Here is an 18,593-nt window from a genome sequence, read left to right on the forward strand (position 1 = left end):
GAAGCGGTTTTAAATATTATCTTGGATGTTATTACAATGTAACAGCAATGTAATTACAATATAACAACATAGTAATTACAATGTAACGATTCAGTAATTTCACACAAAATAAAAGTTTGTAATTCCATGTGTGCTGAGCATACAACTATAAATAAACAAATATTGTACATGTGACATACAAAGAAATATTTACATTTATAAATATTATCTTGGATGTAACTACAATGAAATTACAATGTAACGACAAAGAAAGTACATTCAAGCTAAAAGTTTGTAAATACATATTATATGTGTACTGTCTATATCTATATAACTGTAACACACAAATACTGTACATGTAATATACAAAAACACATTTACATTACTATCTTAGATGTAATTACAATGTTATAACAATGTAATTACAATGTCATTACAACCAAAAATAAAAGTTTGAAATTACATATGTACTGTATATATTTACATATAAATACACCAATACTGTACTTAAAATATAAAGAAACATGTTTATAAATATTATCTTGGATGTAATTACGATGCAAAACTAATGTACTTACAATGTAATGACATAGTAATTACAATGTAACGACACAGTAATTGCACACATGATAAAAGTTTGTAATTACATGTGTCCTGTGTATATTTACGTATACAACTATAAATAAGCAAATACTGTACATGCAATATACAAAGAAATATTTACATTCAAAAATAATAGCTTGGACGTTACTACAATGTAATTAAAATGTAACAACATAGTCATTACAAAGTAACGATATAGTAATTACATCCTAGATAAAAGTTTGTAAATACATATTACATATGTACTGTGTACATGTATATAACTATAATTTACAAATACTGCACATGAAATTTACAAAAACACATTTACAATACTATCTTAGATGTAATTACAATGTTATAACAGCATTGTAATTAGAACGTCATAGTGTAATTACAATGTCATTATGTAGTAATTATAATGTAATGACATGGTAATTACATCTAAAATAAAAGTTTGTAATTACATATGTACTATATATATTTACCTATAGTTACACAAATACGGTACATGACATATACAAAGAAACAATTAGGTTTAGACATATTATATTGGATGTAATTACAATGTAATGACATAGTAATTAAGCTTGTAATAACATGTTTACTGTGTATATTTACATATACAACTATAAATAACCAAATGCTGTACATGCAATATAAAAAGAAACAATTACATCTATAACTATAATCTAGAATGTAACTACAATGTATGTACAATGCAATGACAGTAATTACACACAAGATAAAAGTTTGTAATTGCCTATCGCATCTCAGCTGTAATTACAATGTTATAACAATGTAATTGCATTGTCATTACATCCAAAATAAAAGTTTGAAATTACAAATGTACTGTGTATATTTATATATCAATAAACAAATACTGTACTTGAAATATACAAAGAAACACATTTATAAATGTAATCTTGGATGTAACTACAATGCAATAACAATGTAATGGCATAGCAATTACACTGTAATGACACAGTAATTGCGCACAAGATAAATGTTTGTAAATACATATGCACTGCATATATTTACATATAGATATAAAAATACTGTACATGAAATATACAAAGAAACATTGGTCACACTTTATATTAAGTAAATACTATGTACCAGTGTGTACATACACTAGTGACATACTACTTACACATCTTGTTACCATGTAACTTCACAGGTATAAGCGTCACTTAATATAAAGTGGGACCGAAACATTTGCTTTTATATATATTATCTTGGATGTAACTACAGCGTAATTACAATGTAACGACAGAGTAAGTACAAGATAAATGTTTGTACTTACATATTACATACATTTGTTCTGTGTACATTTAAGTATAAACTATAAATACATACATGAAATATACAAAGAAACACATTGATAAATATTATCTGGGATGTAATTACAATGTAATAGCAATGTAATTAAATTCCAGATAATAGTTTGTAATTACATTACATGTGTATTGTGTTTATTTACGTAAATAACTATAAATACAGTGCATGAAATATTCAAAGAAATGTTTACGTTTATAAATATTATCTTGGATGTAACTACAATATATTTACAATGTAATTACAATGTAATGACAGTAATTGTACACTGTACAGATGTGTTTATAAATCAAGATTAAAGTTTGTAATTACATATTACATACATATGTACTGTGCATATTTAAGTATATAATTATAAATATACACTGTACATGAAACATACAAACTCGTTTGTAAATGTCTGGTGTAATTACAATGTAACTACAATGCAACATAAAAATTTGTAATTACACAACATGTGTACTGTGTATATGTAATAACTTTAACACACAAATACTGTACATGAAATATACGAAAACAGTTACAATACTATCAAATAAGTGTCTACGATGTTATAACAATGTAATTAAAATGTTATTACTTAGTAATTATAATGTAATGACAATGTAATTACATCCAAAATAAAAGTTTACATCCAAATGAAAGTATGTACTGCACATATTTACGTATAAATACACAAATACTGAACATGAAACATTTAAGTTTATAAATATCATCTTGGATGTAATTACAATGTAATAGCAATGTAATAAAGTAATGGCATAATAATTCAATTTGTAATTACATGTGTACTGAGTATATTTACATATACAACTATAAATAACCAAATACTTATACAAATACATGAAATATACACAGAAACATTTACATTTATGAATATTAGCTTGGATGTAACTACTATGTAATGACATAGTAATTACAATGTAACGACATGGTAATTACATCCAAAATAAAAGTTTGTGATTACATATGTACTGCGTATATTTACATATAAATACACAAATAGTGTACTTGAAATATACAAAGAAACATGTTTATAAATATTATCTTGGACGCAATTACAAAGTAATAGCAATGTAATTACAATGTAACGACACAGTAATTACATTGTAACGACACAGCAATTGCACACAAGATAAACAAAAGTTTGTAACTACATTTGTACCGCATATATTTACATACTAATACACACATACTGTACATGAAACATACAAAGAAACATTTAAGTTTATAAAGATTATCTTGCATGTAATTACAATGTAATGACATAGTAATTAAGTTTTTAAGTACATGTGTACTTTGTATATTTATATATACAACTATAAATAACCAAATTCTGTACATGACAATGACATAGTAATTACAATGTAATGACACAGTACTTACATCCAAAATATAAGTTTGTAAATACATATTACATCTCAGATGTAATTACAATGTAATTACAATGTCATTACATCCAAAATAAAATTTTGTGATTACATATCGTCACCATTCCATATAACAAACAATATGTGTGTGACAGTTCTCTTTCATACATTATCATTACAGAGATCCTAAATGTACTCTAAATGTAAATGATCAAATTCTCTCAAATTTGCAAACTGGGGTAAAAAAGGGCAAATGCAGACAGAAACTTCTAATTCTACAAAGTAATTTTCTGCTTAAAGTTATAAGGTTCTGTTTGGCAGATCATTAATTGAAGCTTTTCTTTTAAGAAATACAATCAGTCTGCATATTAATTTAATAATAAAAAAATTGTGTTGTAACAATATGTTGATGTTTGAGAAAGTTTTTTTTGCTTTCTGTAACATTTATTTAATGTTTCAGAATGCATATTTTTTCTTGTTAAAATTAAGCGTACTAGACTGTGCTAAATATATTGTCCTATTTTGTATGTAATTAATATGGTAACATTTATTGAATTATATGCTTATATGATTTATTGAATTATATTTTCTGAATTATATGCCACATGATTTAAATTAAGTATTTGCCATTCAAGGCCTAATATCAAATTTAAAGACTTTAAAAGAAAACAGACAATGAGCAAATGAGTTTAATCAAATAAAATAAATAATTAAATAAATAATTATATATATATATATATATATATATATATATATATATATATATATATATATATATATATATATATATATACAGCAAATTTGCCAGTGTACATTTTACACCACAGGTGTTGAATTTAACACTTTTCTGGTGTCTATATGAGTCCCACCAGCCAAGTGTCCAGATTACACTTTGAAAAGTGTTGAATATGTACACCTCTGCAGTGTAAAATATTTTACACTTAGAGTGTAAAAATGCACACCACATTAAACATTTTTAACACCTGCAGGGCAAATTGTCCAGTGTACATATAACTCCTCAGGTGTTAAATTACACTCTCTTCTGGTGTATATACGAGTCCCACCAGCCCAGTGTATAAGTTACTCTTTGAAAAGTGTTGAATATATACACTTAAGCTGAGTAAATAATTTTACACTAAGAGTGTAAAAACTATAAACTAGATATAGTGTATAGTAAATACTCCATCACCATAGCCAGGTCATATTCAGCATAAATTCAATTTTTCTTTGAACTTACATGAGTAAAAGTTAACATTTTCCACACATGAAACTCATAAAGATAAGTGTATATTTAAACATTTTAACACCTGGAATAATAACAAAATGTAAATAAATTCTTCTGTTAAAGCCTTATTAAAATAAGTGTTTAGCGCATAAATTAAACAATCATGGAGAGTTACAAAACAGAATTTATTTTCTTTAAAATACACAGCACAGGCAACATTAAATCACTTCACAGAATATGCATTTCATACCTGAAAACTTTAATTTGTCATTAATGTCATTTTTTAGACAAACATTTGTCACATTGAAAAAAATGCAGTGGAAATGTTTAATATTTTACTTGTCACTGCCAAACCTAAACAATACAACATGAGCTAAAGCCCCATTCCTGAACTAAAACGCTTTAGAAAAGTATAAAAGTAATTTTTGCATACAGTTGTTTAAAAAAACACATGGATTAAAACCACAGCAAAAATCATTCAAAAAGGGGGATTTCCTTGAAATTAGTAATGTTCAACAAAAGCACACTTTCAATTTCATAAGCAAGCAAAAACCGCTGTCCATCAAACAATATCAGACGTTTTACTGAGCCCAGAAATAGCATCTTTCAAATCTAAACATACAGGAAAGCCTCAGCAATGTACCATCACTGAACAAAAGTGGTTCATATGAAAACGTGTACAGGAACTATATAAAAGTCATTTTCCTCCAATCCATAACTTATCTGAAGGTCGAATGGCCTAAAAAAACGCAAGGTTTCAACATTCAAAAGGGAAACTTTTCTACAAAGCTCCTCCTTAACCTTAAAGGAGTGAAGATGTTCAACAAAGCATACAGTTTCAAATTCACATGTCAGCAAAAAATACTGACTGTCAAATGCAATAATATCAGTAATTTTACTGAACACAGGAATGTCATCTCTTAAATCTGAACAAACAAAAAGGCCTGACCGATACTCAGTTCCAAAACAAGTAATCCAAGAAAGATGATCTACATTACTTTCATTGTCAATTTGCAGTCTTTCTGCAATGAATTCACAGTCAATCAGGTCACAAAGCTGAACGCTTGTTGCAGGCCCACAGTCAATATTCTTAAATGGCTGAGATTCCCAGTGGTACGCAATACACATCTGGTGTTTTAGCGCTAAAGATTTGGTAATATTTTTGAAATTCTTCACACTTCTTTTGAAAAAGCGATGTTTCGCCTCATAACGCATTCCCCACACATGAACCAGCGGGCCTATCTTCCTGATGCATCTGGAATAATGGGTCATGAAGTGGTGCTTAGGAATGAGATTCCTTGGGTAAAGTTCTTTAAACAGTGTGTGGTGTTCACAAATCAGATGCTTTAAATAGTCATGCCCTCTGAGATGACTGGAGAAAACACAATATTTATTATCTGAAGTAAAAGCAGTAGCAAACTCCAGTGTTTATCTCCAACTTCAACCAGATCTCCAAAAATTAAAGGCAGATTTCTAATAAGGCAAAATGTCTGAATAGCATTGAGACCCAAACCATTCCCAGCTTGTTCAAAATTAATCATGGTTGGTCTGTTCTTACGTTCAACAAAGCCATAGTTAAATGAGTAAATTCTATTGCTTGCAGATTGTGAAGATATAATGCTGCTGTGTGATAGATGGTTAAAAAGCAATTTCATTTCTAACTGTCCTACACCTTCTAATATATCATGCATTATATCAAATGCAAAATTGTCCAAAATATTAAAATACTGTAGCTCATTCAGCAAACATGTTTTTTTCACACCAAAGGATGTTTGTGGACCAGCATCTGAAAAGAGGCTTTGACAATGTTGAGCATGTAGAAGTCTGTCACGCAATATTATGTCTGGGTGGTCATCAGAGAAAATGTTCTGTGAAGCACATTTGTCAATCAAACAAAAACGACAAAAATAATTTGAGTTAAAAGATTCTACAAATCCAAAAAGTGTGTGCATTCCCAAATTATCTCCAGTTACTTGAGCTATAGTTCCATGGACAGGATCCTCTGAGATCGGCAATGTAATTCCAGATGTCTCAAGAATTTTAAAGTCACGCACAATTGGATCCAAAATGGCATTAAAGCCATATCGCTTTACATCTTGTGTGTGAAAAGGTGCCAGAAGATGAATATTCATTAAAGCAGAGTTTACCTTTGATGACAGGTTTCTCAAAACAAAATAAATACTTCCAATCTTATGGATTCCATGCTTAGAACCAAGGGGATTCGAAGTTTCAAAGTCATCATAGAAGAGTTGTATCTGAAGAGAATTTTGTTCTTTGGAAAAAAGAGGATGTTCTTTAAAATAGCTACCATCACAGAACTCTCTTAATATTTCTCCATTCTCACTTGGCTGGACAAAATGTTTTTGAATTTCTACATTTTTGAACATAAATTTCAAAGTCTGCAATAAAGGAACATATACAAATTTATCAGTAATTGGAACCTGATCATATGTGCCTGTAGTTCTATTGCGTCTACTGTCATATCTCACTCCTAAGGGTATTTCAATAGGTTCTACAACACCCCAGTTCTCAAAGAAATACTTTTTCCATTTTGTCTCAGTTGTGAAATTAGAGAATGGGTTGTCAAGATGGTCAAAATACTCTTCAACATCTGACCTGTGATCATCAGATACCAACTGAACAATATCCTCTCTGATGTTTGAATGCAATTCACTCACAAGCTCTTCCATATTTTCAGCCACTGATGTAATCACGTTGGAGGCTACTCCGCTACTCTGTAATTTTGCAATAACAGATGCACACATTTCTTGGGTTCTCAACTTTCTCTCATCAGTGTTTGAAGATGTTCCTGGATTTCCTGAAACTAAGTTGGAAGGTTGTGTTACAGATGCTGGTCCACTTTCAACAGAAGGAGCAGGGGAGGATTCAAATAAAGACATGTCAGAGAGCTCACTGTTGTGCCTACGTTGAAGATGTTTTCTAAACCCTGAATATGAAACAAATCTTAGACAACAATCATCCTGATTGCATACCAACTGTAATCTTCTGCCAGGATAAAAAGCATGAGAAAGTTTTAGATGGCGTATTAGCTCATTGACTGTACTGCAAGTCAACTTGCAAACAAAGCACCTAAACATTTTTAAGCTCTGCAGTAGTGTCCTAATTTAGAATCTTGGCTCGAAGATCCCTGACTCGAGGGCTTTCATGAGTGACACCAACATCAATGTTGTAAACCGTTGTTTGAAGAAACGTGTACATACTGTGTAAAGCAGCATCATATGAAATGCCGAACACATAATGTGCTTTGAAAAGCTCATAAAAAGCAGCCAGAGAGGACATCGCCTTGCAGGGAATGAGTTGTCCATCCACGATGATGTAATAGTCATGGATGCAATTCTTCAAAGTTCCGACTGCCAAGATGTACGGCTGTGTTGTCTGTCCTGCCCTCAGCACGTCATCGAAACTGCAACAGGACTGAAAAAAAATAAATAAATTAAAAAAAAGTAAAACAAAAATTTCAGTATTTTACAAAAGAGGGTATGATGTACATCTAAAAATTACAGATCAACCGTAAATTTGCTCCAAACACGTCTGCAAAATAAATGTTTGAATTCAGCCACAAAGTGTGTACAGTAGGCCTGTCACAAATTCAAATTTTTGTTGTACGATATATTGTGATAAACAACATTATTGTTATGCAAGACTATTTTATGCTATTAAAAAAAAAAAAAAAGCAAATCATATGGTTCATGAAAATTCATGGTCAGTGCAGCACTAGTCATTGCAAAATGTGCCTAGTTTATTAAATTAAACATTTTGCAAAAATTTGTGTCATGTAATAGTTACTGCAGTTTTTTTTTTTTGTAATCATTTACCACTATTTAAGTTAATATCCATTGTTAACTTGCATCTTAGAACATTTGGAACACTAATTAGTCCGACCCAAACACAAAGCATACCTTGTGGAACCTTACTATGTGGTTTAATGCTTCTTGGACACTGATCTTTACAATATTCTTCTTTCCACTTGAAGGTGGTGGAAGGAGATAGAGAAGCAACAACAGTGAAGACATGTCACTGTCCCACTCTAAAAGTCAAGAAAAGGAAAACATCATGGCCCATTATTTTTAAAACAAATGCATATGATTAATCACATCCTTTCAGAAAACAACATGGCCCATAATTGTTTCAATCTACATGAATTAAATCAAGATAATCTATGTGTATGACTTAAAATTACTTATAATAAAGCCTAAAAGCCATAAAAGAAACACAATTATTGCGATACATAAATAACTACCTGTAACTTCTTGACTGCTTTCACATTGCTCTGCAGACTCGATCAGACGACTCAGATGAAATGACTGGGTCAGGTTTTTGGCTTCTCCAATTACTTTGTGTTTAAGAGAAGATCCCCACTTCTCCAGAAGCTTTGCTGAAGTCTCTACTCCAAACAGCAACTCAAAGTCTTGAAGCACCTAATGTTTTATATAGATTAAAACAGAAATGTCATGTCACATCAGCAGATTAAAATCCATTTTAAACCACCATCAGTTGGTGCAGCACATACCAGGCCTTTTGTGTCAAGAAACCTAGGGAATATATTGAAAACAGAAGACGACTTTTCAGGATTGCGGATCAGTTCCTGGCGATACTGGAAAGTAGATTTCATCTTTGCAGCCACTTGCTCCAGATCAGAACAGTGTTTTAGAAATGAAATGGCTTCCTGGCAGCTATCTCCCTCTAGCTGTATCTCCGTTGTCAAAAACGCTCTTTCAGTGATAGGGCCCCTCCTCTCAGAGATGCCTTGTGGAATGCTGGTCCTACTGACTTGACTGTTGCGCTGAACCGTTTTCAGTCTCCAGGCTATGTATCCAGAGTTACCTTCTGGATCATAAAAATGTTCCTGCAATAAAAAAACAAGATGTTTTAGTTAAATTAAAAAGACACTATTTATTTTTTAGGGAAAATAAACTACAACTCACATAGCCTCTTTTGGAGTAGGGATCTTTGAGGGAGGGGAACAGAGTCACTATTCCAACAGCATATATAATTCGTATTTCTTTTGGTGGAATGTTCCTAAGAAGATAAATAAAATTAAGTGTGTAATATGTAGTAAACTGTGTACTTTATTAAAACAAATAACTAGAACATGGCTGCTGCTTCTGCAGAGTTTAATCTTTAACAAGCAATACAGACTTATGCTGTGTACAAACTCATAGTACACATACTACCATATGTAAACAGTATGTAAGCAGAGTACCATTTCCAAAAACAAAGTATTAATAGGACACTGAGTGAGAAGTATTTAGGTAAATTACCGTCACAAAGATTCTGAAATGCACATATGCACACTTTACTATCCCATGATGAGGTAGTGAAGTGATGCAACAGTTTTGCTGCACAAGGTAACACTTTGTACAACCGATTTTCATTTATACCCCACAATATTAACAATCATTTACCCAGACTTTACTTCTATCAAACCTGCTAGACTTTTTTTATGAACACAAAAAAATAATTTGAAGAAAGTTGAAAACCTGTAACCATTCACTTCCATAGTATTTGCATTTGCTACTAACAAAGTCAATGGTTACAAGTTTTCAGCTTTCTTCAAAATATCTTATTTTGTGTTCAACTGAATAAAGAAAGCCATAAGGGTCTGAAACTATTTAAGGGTGAGCAAATAGTGAGTAAATTTTTAGTTTAAATGTCCCTTTAATATGCAAAATTGGACTCAAGTTTCTAGACAGTTCAAAGATTTTGATTTGAATGTTCAAGTCTGTTAAAAAGGGATGGGTCCACCAAATTATCCAGCTTATGTTTTACGCAGCGGATGCCCTTCTAGCTGCAACCCATCAGTGGGAAAATGGTTACATGTTTACAACATTATTCAAATATCTTCTTTTGTGTTCAGCAGAAAGAAAAAAAAAACAAGTAAATGGTGAGTAAATGATGACAAAATTTTCAGTTTTGGGTGAACTATCCCTTTAAATTGAGATGACAATGCATTGTAAAAACAGCTTATATTTATATACTTTACCCATGTTTTTCAATCATGTCTCCAACTACAGCATTCACAAGAATTCGCCTTGTAGAATCTGTGATTTTCCCAGTTGCTCTGTACTCCTGAAAAATCTTCTCCCCTGCACTTTTTTTCCCCAATACATCTTTTACAAGCTTAAAAACAAAGATAAATTGATCAAATCATTTCATAAAGCAACATTTATATAGGTTTTAATCATGTAATCTACCTCCTTGGCCTCAGTAAATTGGTCGTCAGTTCGAGGTCTTTTTGTTGAGAGAACAGAAACACAGCTGTCTGTTGGTGACACCGTTTTCATTTCACTTGAAAATTGAGAGGTTGGTGGGGCAGTAGAATCTAACAAGATAATGAAATGTTACAAATACATAACTATTTAAAACACACATATTTGCATTTGCAGCCTTGCAAACCTTCTGTAGCCATAGAATCAACAATTGTCCAAAGTGTGTCAGGCTTTTGTTCCATAATATCAGCAAAAACATCTTCATCCACTTCAGTTCCGGTCTCGTCTGCCAAATAAATGGTATGATCTGGAGATATACCAAATTTCTCCTTGACTACACAAAATGGCATAAAATAAATAATATAATTAGGTGAATAGAAAAACAAATATTTAAATAAATTACAATTTTCCATCAGTTGTTTCATGATATCTGTTTCTAAACGTGTTTTAGGGTAAACTAATATATAGACATTAGCCAAAAAACAAACAAACAAAAAAATGCCAGGTATCAAAAGAAACTGTATGAAAACTTACCTTCCCGTATAAGGGCATCATATGCCAATACTGGAAGCTTCATGTATCTCTTACGAGCTTGATACTGTACTTTAAACAGCATTCTGTTGATCATCTGGTTAGAAATAAAAGATATGATTATAATAGAGTTTGGTAATAAACACTAACAAACAAAAAAAGAAAAACATTTACATAAATAAATATCAATGTTCTTCAAAATTCTAAGTCTGGTTTACCACATTTCTTTTACAACATGTAAAAGTAGACATCCAACTTTGCACATTATGGAGAGTTTAACATTCTATGGATTCTTGCAATAGTTGGACAAGTCACAAAAAACATTAGATTCAAATCTTTGCACAAAACCGGTCTTAGTGCAGGATTTTAACTCGAAATATAATAAAAACATTGACTGGTTAGTACATTTTTCCTTTAAACGTCGGTGAAAATAATATTAGTAAATAGTAACATTAGACTTTTCCAGGAGAAAGATGATAAAACGAATATTAGAATATATTATCAGTAACATTTGCAGTATTAATAAAACATTTACCACAGCAGCAGACGTCATACACTAAATTGCTATCCTTAATGTAAAACGGTATAACTTAAAAGTTAAGCTAATGAGTTTGTTTTCAAGCAAAAATGGAAAGGAAAAACTTACTTTTTATTCTACTTGCTTCATGCATAGTTCGTTATTTTTCCAGCGTGACACGCAAGGCGTCGAGTCTCCGTTTGAAAAAAGGAACACTAAATCAGTGTACATTAACCCGCCTTAAAATCTTTCAAAAATATACACACTAGCTGACGGCAAACGTAAAAGAAATGCTGTTAACGGTATACATGTACGGATACTAATTCATTCTCCACATGCCCGACCAGAATCACTTACAGATATCGTGTACCATGTGTAAAATGCTCAATAGCACATAATTTGCGACGTTAAATAATAAATTGGATTACATTGGTTGATTCAGTCACATTTAAAATAAGTTTCAACAACATACCCATACCATTTACGCACAAACGAATAAACAGACGGTAAAAAATTTGATTTTAAGCATGTGTAAAGATAGGAAAGCTGTCTAAAACTAAATTTATGAGTGACATTTTATGAGGCATTCGCAGTAACGTTAAAGGCAGAAAGCGTAACGTTACACTACTCTGCAATACTCTCTTTGTTCAAATAAAATTACTACGTTATAATTTCGATAAAACGTACAAAACAACTCACCTGTTTTGGCATTAAATGAGCGGAAAACTTGCTGCTGCCATTACCGCTCCGCTCCGTGTTGATGACTCACGAGAAGGTCCTGTATGTAAAATATACACTGAAGTGGTGTAGAATCCCGCGCCAAAAATCATTTAAAATGATTCGTGACATTAAGGTTTTACAAAAGTATTTAGGACAATTTGTGTAATTAACAAGTAGCCCAGGCGTATATATAACATTACAAATAAAAAAAACTGCAGTTTGTGCTATTAAATGAGGAAAATGACGTACCTCAACACCTGATGGCTTTGTGTGGCTAATGCTGTAATGATTCACGGGTATAGTCCCACAATCCCGGATTTTAAAGTTGCTAAACCGGCTTCTTAATTCTAAAATGTAAAAATTCCGACTCGCGTGTCTTTCGTTTGCTTTTATGTCAAGTTTCCAGCAGGAAACTGTCCGGCAGGAGCAGCCATTAATGAAAAGTTTATCGTCAAATGCGGACCGTATTGACTCAGTCACCTCAAGTTCCCGTATGTGCAATTAACACCGATGAGGAGTATGGAAAGGCAACACCAATAATGCACACTTTTAAAGTCACAATTTAACCCACATCAGCGTTAAAAACAGTATATGTACACTTAGATTTTAACACTAAAACACTACATGAGCTTACACCAGAAATTCAACACCTCACAATTTGCTGTGTATATATATATATATACATCGGTTTTTGCTGCCATGAAACCTGAGTTGGAAGTTTTTGACCAGTCTGTAGACTAGAGCATTATTCAAAAATTTTGTTTCATACTGATTTACTATGTCAAAATTTGTAATTAACTATAAAGAGCACCTGCAGATCAGCTACTGGTATTTGAAACAGCCAATGAAGTATTGGAGGTATGGCCACTGTCTGACTTTTTTATGTTGTTTGTCTTATTTTCCTGTCTTATTTTGACCTGCTCCCGAATCTACCCCTACTATCTGTCTGTTTCTTTCTTCATATATGTGATGCATAATTTCCATCCATACTCCAAGCATTGATCAATTTCTTCAGTATTCTTCAATTTTCTAGTCTTATCTCAAGCTTTGGCCAATAACTGAGAAAGCAGTTACAGTTACATAATCCCTACCAAATACAAATGACAAAATACTATTTTGTATTTACAATACATATTTGAAATACATATATCATAAATACTGCCCATCCCTGAGGACAACCGTATTTTGATGTCCAATAATGATGCCAAATGACATTGATATTTGATTGATTTTAGGATGTGTTGGAAAGTGACCAAAATCCAGTGTCGAGCCAACATCTTAAACCAACATCATATCGACGTCAAGTGTAGGCCTGTAGACTGTAGGCCTGTGTACAGATCCAACACCATCATCAAATTTGCAGATGACACCACAGAGATTGGTCTAATCAGCAATAATGATGAGACTGCCTACAGGGAGGAGATACAGCATCTGGCCACTTGGTGCACCGACAATAATCTGCTCCTTAACACCAACAAGACCAAGGAGCTCATTGTGGACTTCAGAAAGGGACGAACAGCCTCACATGATCCCATCCACATCAATGGGATGGCCGTTGAGCCCGTCTCATCCTTCAAGTTCCCGGGGACACACATCTCAAAGGACCTTTTCTGGACCACCAACACCTCCAGCCTGGTCAAGAAGGCTCACCAGCGCCTATTTTTCTTAAGGCAACTTAAGAAGAACCAGCTTTCATCAGCCGTCTTGGTGAACTTCTACTGCTAGACATGACCAACTGCGTCACAGTCTGGTATGGAAGCTGCTCTGTTGCGGAACGTAAGGCACTGCAGCGGGTGGTGAAAACTGCCCAACGCATCACGGGGACTACATTGACAGCCATTGAGGACATTCAGAAGAAACACTGTCTGCGCCGAGCACGCAGTATTCTTAAGGACACCTCTCACCCTGCTCACAGACTGTTTTCACTCCTGACTTCCGGCAGGCGCTTCAGGCTCCCCTGGACAAAATCCAGCAGACTGAGGAACAGCTTTTTCCCCAGAGCTGTCTCCCTCTTGAACTCTGCCCCTCACTGACTCTTTTGCCCCCCAATACACCACCCAGTCTCTTCTAACTTATACTCCTCACAATCACTGCACTGTTTAACATTTGAACATTTAAATTTGCACATATTAATTGCGCTACATTGCACTGATTCACTTATTTGAACTGTACATACCCACTGCACATGGACATTTGTAATTATGTACACAACCACTGTACATATACACATACATTTGTAATTATGTTTATCTATCTGCACACTTCTGATTATTAATAGATTCCTATACATATATTCATTTATTGTAAATCTCTGTTCATAGCTAATACAACCTGTTTATAATGCTCATAGTAAATCCATCTGTAAATATCACCATAGTTTTTCTATAACTGCACTTTATAACGTATACCTGTATCCTGCACTTGGTGCTATTGTACTGCTGGTTAGACCTAAACTGCATTTCGTTGCATTGTACTTGTAGATGTGTAATGCCAATAAAGTTGAATCTAATCTAAAATCTAATCTAATAAATACTGACATTTATTCATCAGGTATAGCAACCAAAATCCAACATCTGATAGACGTCATACAATTAATGTCCACACAACATCAAGCTGTAACATCATTAGACGTTGATATTTGGTTGATTTTAGGTTGGACGTTGGACATTGATGTCAGCCTGACATTGGGATCTGATGTCAATCGGATTTTCATTTCCAAACAAAATTTGGGTTAGGGTCCAACGTCAATGTTGACGTCTTGTGCTTGCTGGGATAGTTCACCTTAAATGGGACCTATTATGCCTCTATTTACCAGATGTAGGCCCAATTCCAATTCTACCCCTTAGCCCTTCCCCTTACCCCTAACCCTCGTTTTGCGCATGCACGCCAAGGGGTAGGGGTGTCCCAATTCTCTTTAGGTGTAGGGCTAAGGGGAAAGGATAGATAGCCCTTTGAACAAAGATTTTTAAAGACCACATTCGAAACCAAGGGGTAAGAAAATTTCTCAGAATACACCAGCCACAGCGGCAGCATTGCTGAACCCGGAAGAAAGGAGATCCACAAATTAGTATTTTTTGTCATTATTACATATTTTTACAACAAACAAACATGTTTTAATATATTCATAACCGAGTTCGTGTTTTACCGTCATGCTTAAAAAAAAAAAAACGCAAAAAAAACCCCGCAAAATTTCGCGATCTATAATCCCTAATAAAAACTCCTGTACAGTAGTCGCACAACATTGTGACACTCGAATCCCATGTCAGAAAAGTTGAGTGGCTTGGAATGAGCTTTTTACAGTGTCTGCTATAATGTTAATGATGTTTTGGTGTGTTTACATAGATGAATATGGCCACTGTGTAAATGCACAGTACAGCTACGATATTATTGCCACATTAGATCGTTATGATAACATAATATATGCCTTCAGTGATTTCCTGAAGATAAATACTAAAAAAATAACACAACTGGAATAACTACAGCAGTCGCGATCGTCTGATCTCACATGAAGCAAAAGATCGCGATGACATATGATGACGTGTGCAGGTTTTGAAGCCCTTCTCCTTAACCCTCGGTTGTAAGGGCCAAGGAGAAGGGGTACAAAAATAGTATTGTGATTGGGCCGTAAAATAAGTCTCTGATGTCCCTAGAGTGTGTATGTGACATTTCAGCACAAAATACTTCACAAAAAATGTTTAATACCTCTTTGAATCTGCCCCTTTTAGGCTTTGATCCAAATTATGCCATTTTGGTGACTGTCACTTTAAATTTAAATGACATTTTGCTCCCAGCCCTCTTTCCTACAAAGTGTTTTTATGAAATGAGATTACAGTTTATAAAATGTTACCATTTTAAACTAGTTATGTTCACAAACTGTTTGTTAAGTGTATTTAAACACCTTAAAATAGAGATTTTTGCAAAATAGGTCGCCTTTAATGGGAAAATTCTGTCATCATTTAGTTAACCTTCACTTGACACAAACCTGTTTGATTTTCTATGTTCTGTTGAACACAAAATAAGATATTTTGAAAAATGTTGGAAACCTGTAACCATTGACCTCCATAGTATTTGTTACAGGCTTCTAACATGTTTCAAAATATCTTCTTTGGTGATCAACAGAAAAAACTCATAAAGGTTTGGAACAAGATGAGGGTGAGTTTTATTTTTGATAAAGAAAAGAATAAAAAGCCATAAGAATATATTTTAGATTGTGGAACATTCCAGCAAAAAAGCAGGCAGGAGAGTAGCAGTAGAATGCTGCTGTAGTTCTAGTTAAAGGAATACTGTTTCAGTTCATTTTAGTAAATCTCACTGCTGAAGGCAGATCCACTGAAAGCCTGACGAGCAGGGTAAGTCAAAATATTATTCTTTACATTTTAAGATAAAATTCTTGAGTATTCATTTTTTAAAAGAACCACAATTCAAAATACTAGCAAAATACTTAAAAATATTCTTTATCAACTGAATAAACACAAGCGCGTCGAGATCCCGTAGAGCACCGTAAGATGGCGCTGTGTACCTGTCATCAGCAGCAGCCTGAGGAAGACCATATGAAGCGCTAATGTGGTGGGAATGAGGAAACCCAGCCCGAGACTCAGGTTGGCCAGGTGGAAGAGCAGGTGATGGGACTGTTCCCAATCCTGGCATAATGTGGCGTTTGGATCCAAGGTAGCTGCTGGAACACTGGAGGGCAAAGCGGATGTTGTGTTGTAAGAGTCGGACATTCTGAGGCGGTCAAGCTGTTTAGGAAATGGAGAGTTTGTTAGGACGGCCACAATCATAAACAAAGCAAAGCAGAAGAGGTTTGTGATGATTCAAATGTGTTGCCTTTTTCAAGAGTGTATGTTTCATACTAAATGATTGTAAAAGTTTAACCCAAGTTATTTAATTAATTATATGACAACTTCATAATGTTTTTCTAACTGCAATACAGCCATCAGTGTAAACACGTCAATGTAAATAACGCAGTGGCGTAAAAATATAACTACCCCTACGACAATTTACCATGGTTTTTTAAAAGTACAATAACCTTGTTTTTTGCGCATTGACTTCCGTTTGTATTACCGCAGTATTAGCCTACTACTTACCATGCTACAACTATGGTTAGTGTTGTAAAACTATGGTTAATTTGTGGTTAATATAGTCAACCATGCTAACAACAAATTAACTGTTTTTATTTATATTCAAACATACCATGGTTACTTTAGTAAAACTGCGGTTATACAAATGGAATGCGCAAAAACATGCTTACTACAATTACTACAATATATATATATATATATATATATATATATATATATATATATATATATATATATATATATATATATTTCTTCATGGTTAAATTTATTTAAATGACAGAAAAAATCAGAGACCCACTTTCCAGCTGTCTCTGTCCCCCAATGAACTCATGGAAACACGTTATTGTTTATGTTATTTCCATATCTCCAAGTTCTACCTTCAGATAAGAAAACAATATTTAAAATACTGTCTAAATTAAAACATTGTCTACTCACCGTGTTGTCGAATGCAGCTTTAATGTGCTCGGTCTGGAGGAATGTTAATGCAGAAGATAAGAGACAGGTTTAGCAGAGCTGAGAGCCGCAGTGTGTGTGTGAGGAGCGCATTCCGGCCAGATGACAGGCATTGACTTAAAATGGGCACAAACCACGCGGCCACTCCTCTGCGCGCACACACACACATACACACATACAACTCCAGCACTAGAGGGAGACATTCATGACCCCGAGGCACAACATATAAGATGTTTTCTTTTAAATATCCCACAACATTACTGTTATATATTTTGCTGACTAATGTACCTTCAATATTCCAAATGTTTCGAGGAACCTTGGGAAGCACAATCGCCTCACAGCAAGAAGGTCTTTGGTTTGAGCCTCGGCTGGGTCAGTTGGTATTTCTGTTTGGAGTTTGCATGTTCTCCTTGTGTTCTCGTGTGTTTCCTCCGGGTGCTCCGGTTTCCCCCACAGTCCAAAGACAAGTGGTATAGGTAAGCTAAATTGTCCGTAGTGTATATGTGTGCTTAAGTGTGTATGGATGTTTCCCAGTGATGGGTTGCAGCTGGAATGGCATCCGCTGCA

The 18,593-nt window shown here is 33.7% G+C and overlaps 2 protein-coding genes across 3 annotated transcripts in view; both read right to left on the reverse strand.

The window, feature by feature from the left end:
• The window catches only part of bves (blood vessel epicardial substance), a 35,817-nt gene extending 17,701 nt beyond the window's left edge, over positions 1-18,116 (reverse strand). For both annotated transcript variants that reach the window (XM_056475257.1, XM_056475258.1), the window contains exons 1-2: positions 18,009-18,116; positions 17,012-17,231 (exon numbers count right to left, since the gene is read on the reverse strand). In XM_056475257.1, coding sequence (XP_056331232.1) covers positions 17,012-17,216 — 205 coding nt within the window. In that variant the 5' untranslated portion in view covers positions 17,217-17,231; positions 18,009-18,116. The remainder of the gene's footprint in view (positions 1-17,011; positions 17,232-18,008) is intronic.
• LOC130243176 (uncharacterized) lies at positions 7,615-12,892 on the reverse strand. The gene is made up of 10 exons (XM_056475256.1): positions 12,472-12,892; positions 11,259-11,352; positions 10,912-11,058; positions 10,710-10,837; positions 10,499-10,635; positions 9,441-9,534; positions 9,026-9,361; positions 8,756-8,933; positions 8,415-8,542; positions 7,615-7,929 (listed from the first exon to the last, which is right to left on the reverse strand). The coding sequence occupies exons 1-10, from the start codon at positions 12,481-12,483 to the stop codon at positions 7,615-7,617; spliced, it is 1,569 nt and encodes a 522-aa protein (XP_056331231.1). The 5' UTR covers positions 12,484-12,892.
• Positions 18,117-18,593: the final 477 nt, after the last annotated feature.

This window comes from Danio aesculapii, chromosome 16, assembly GCF_903798145.1.
Source record: "Danio aesculapii chromosome 16, fDanAes4.1, whole genome shotgun sequence".
Lineage (NCBI taxonomy): Eukaryota > Metazoa > Chordata > Actinopteri > Cypriniformes > Danionidae > Danio > Danio aesculapii.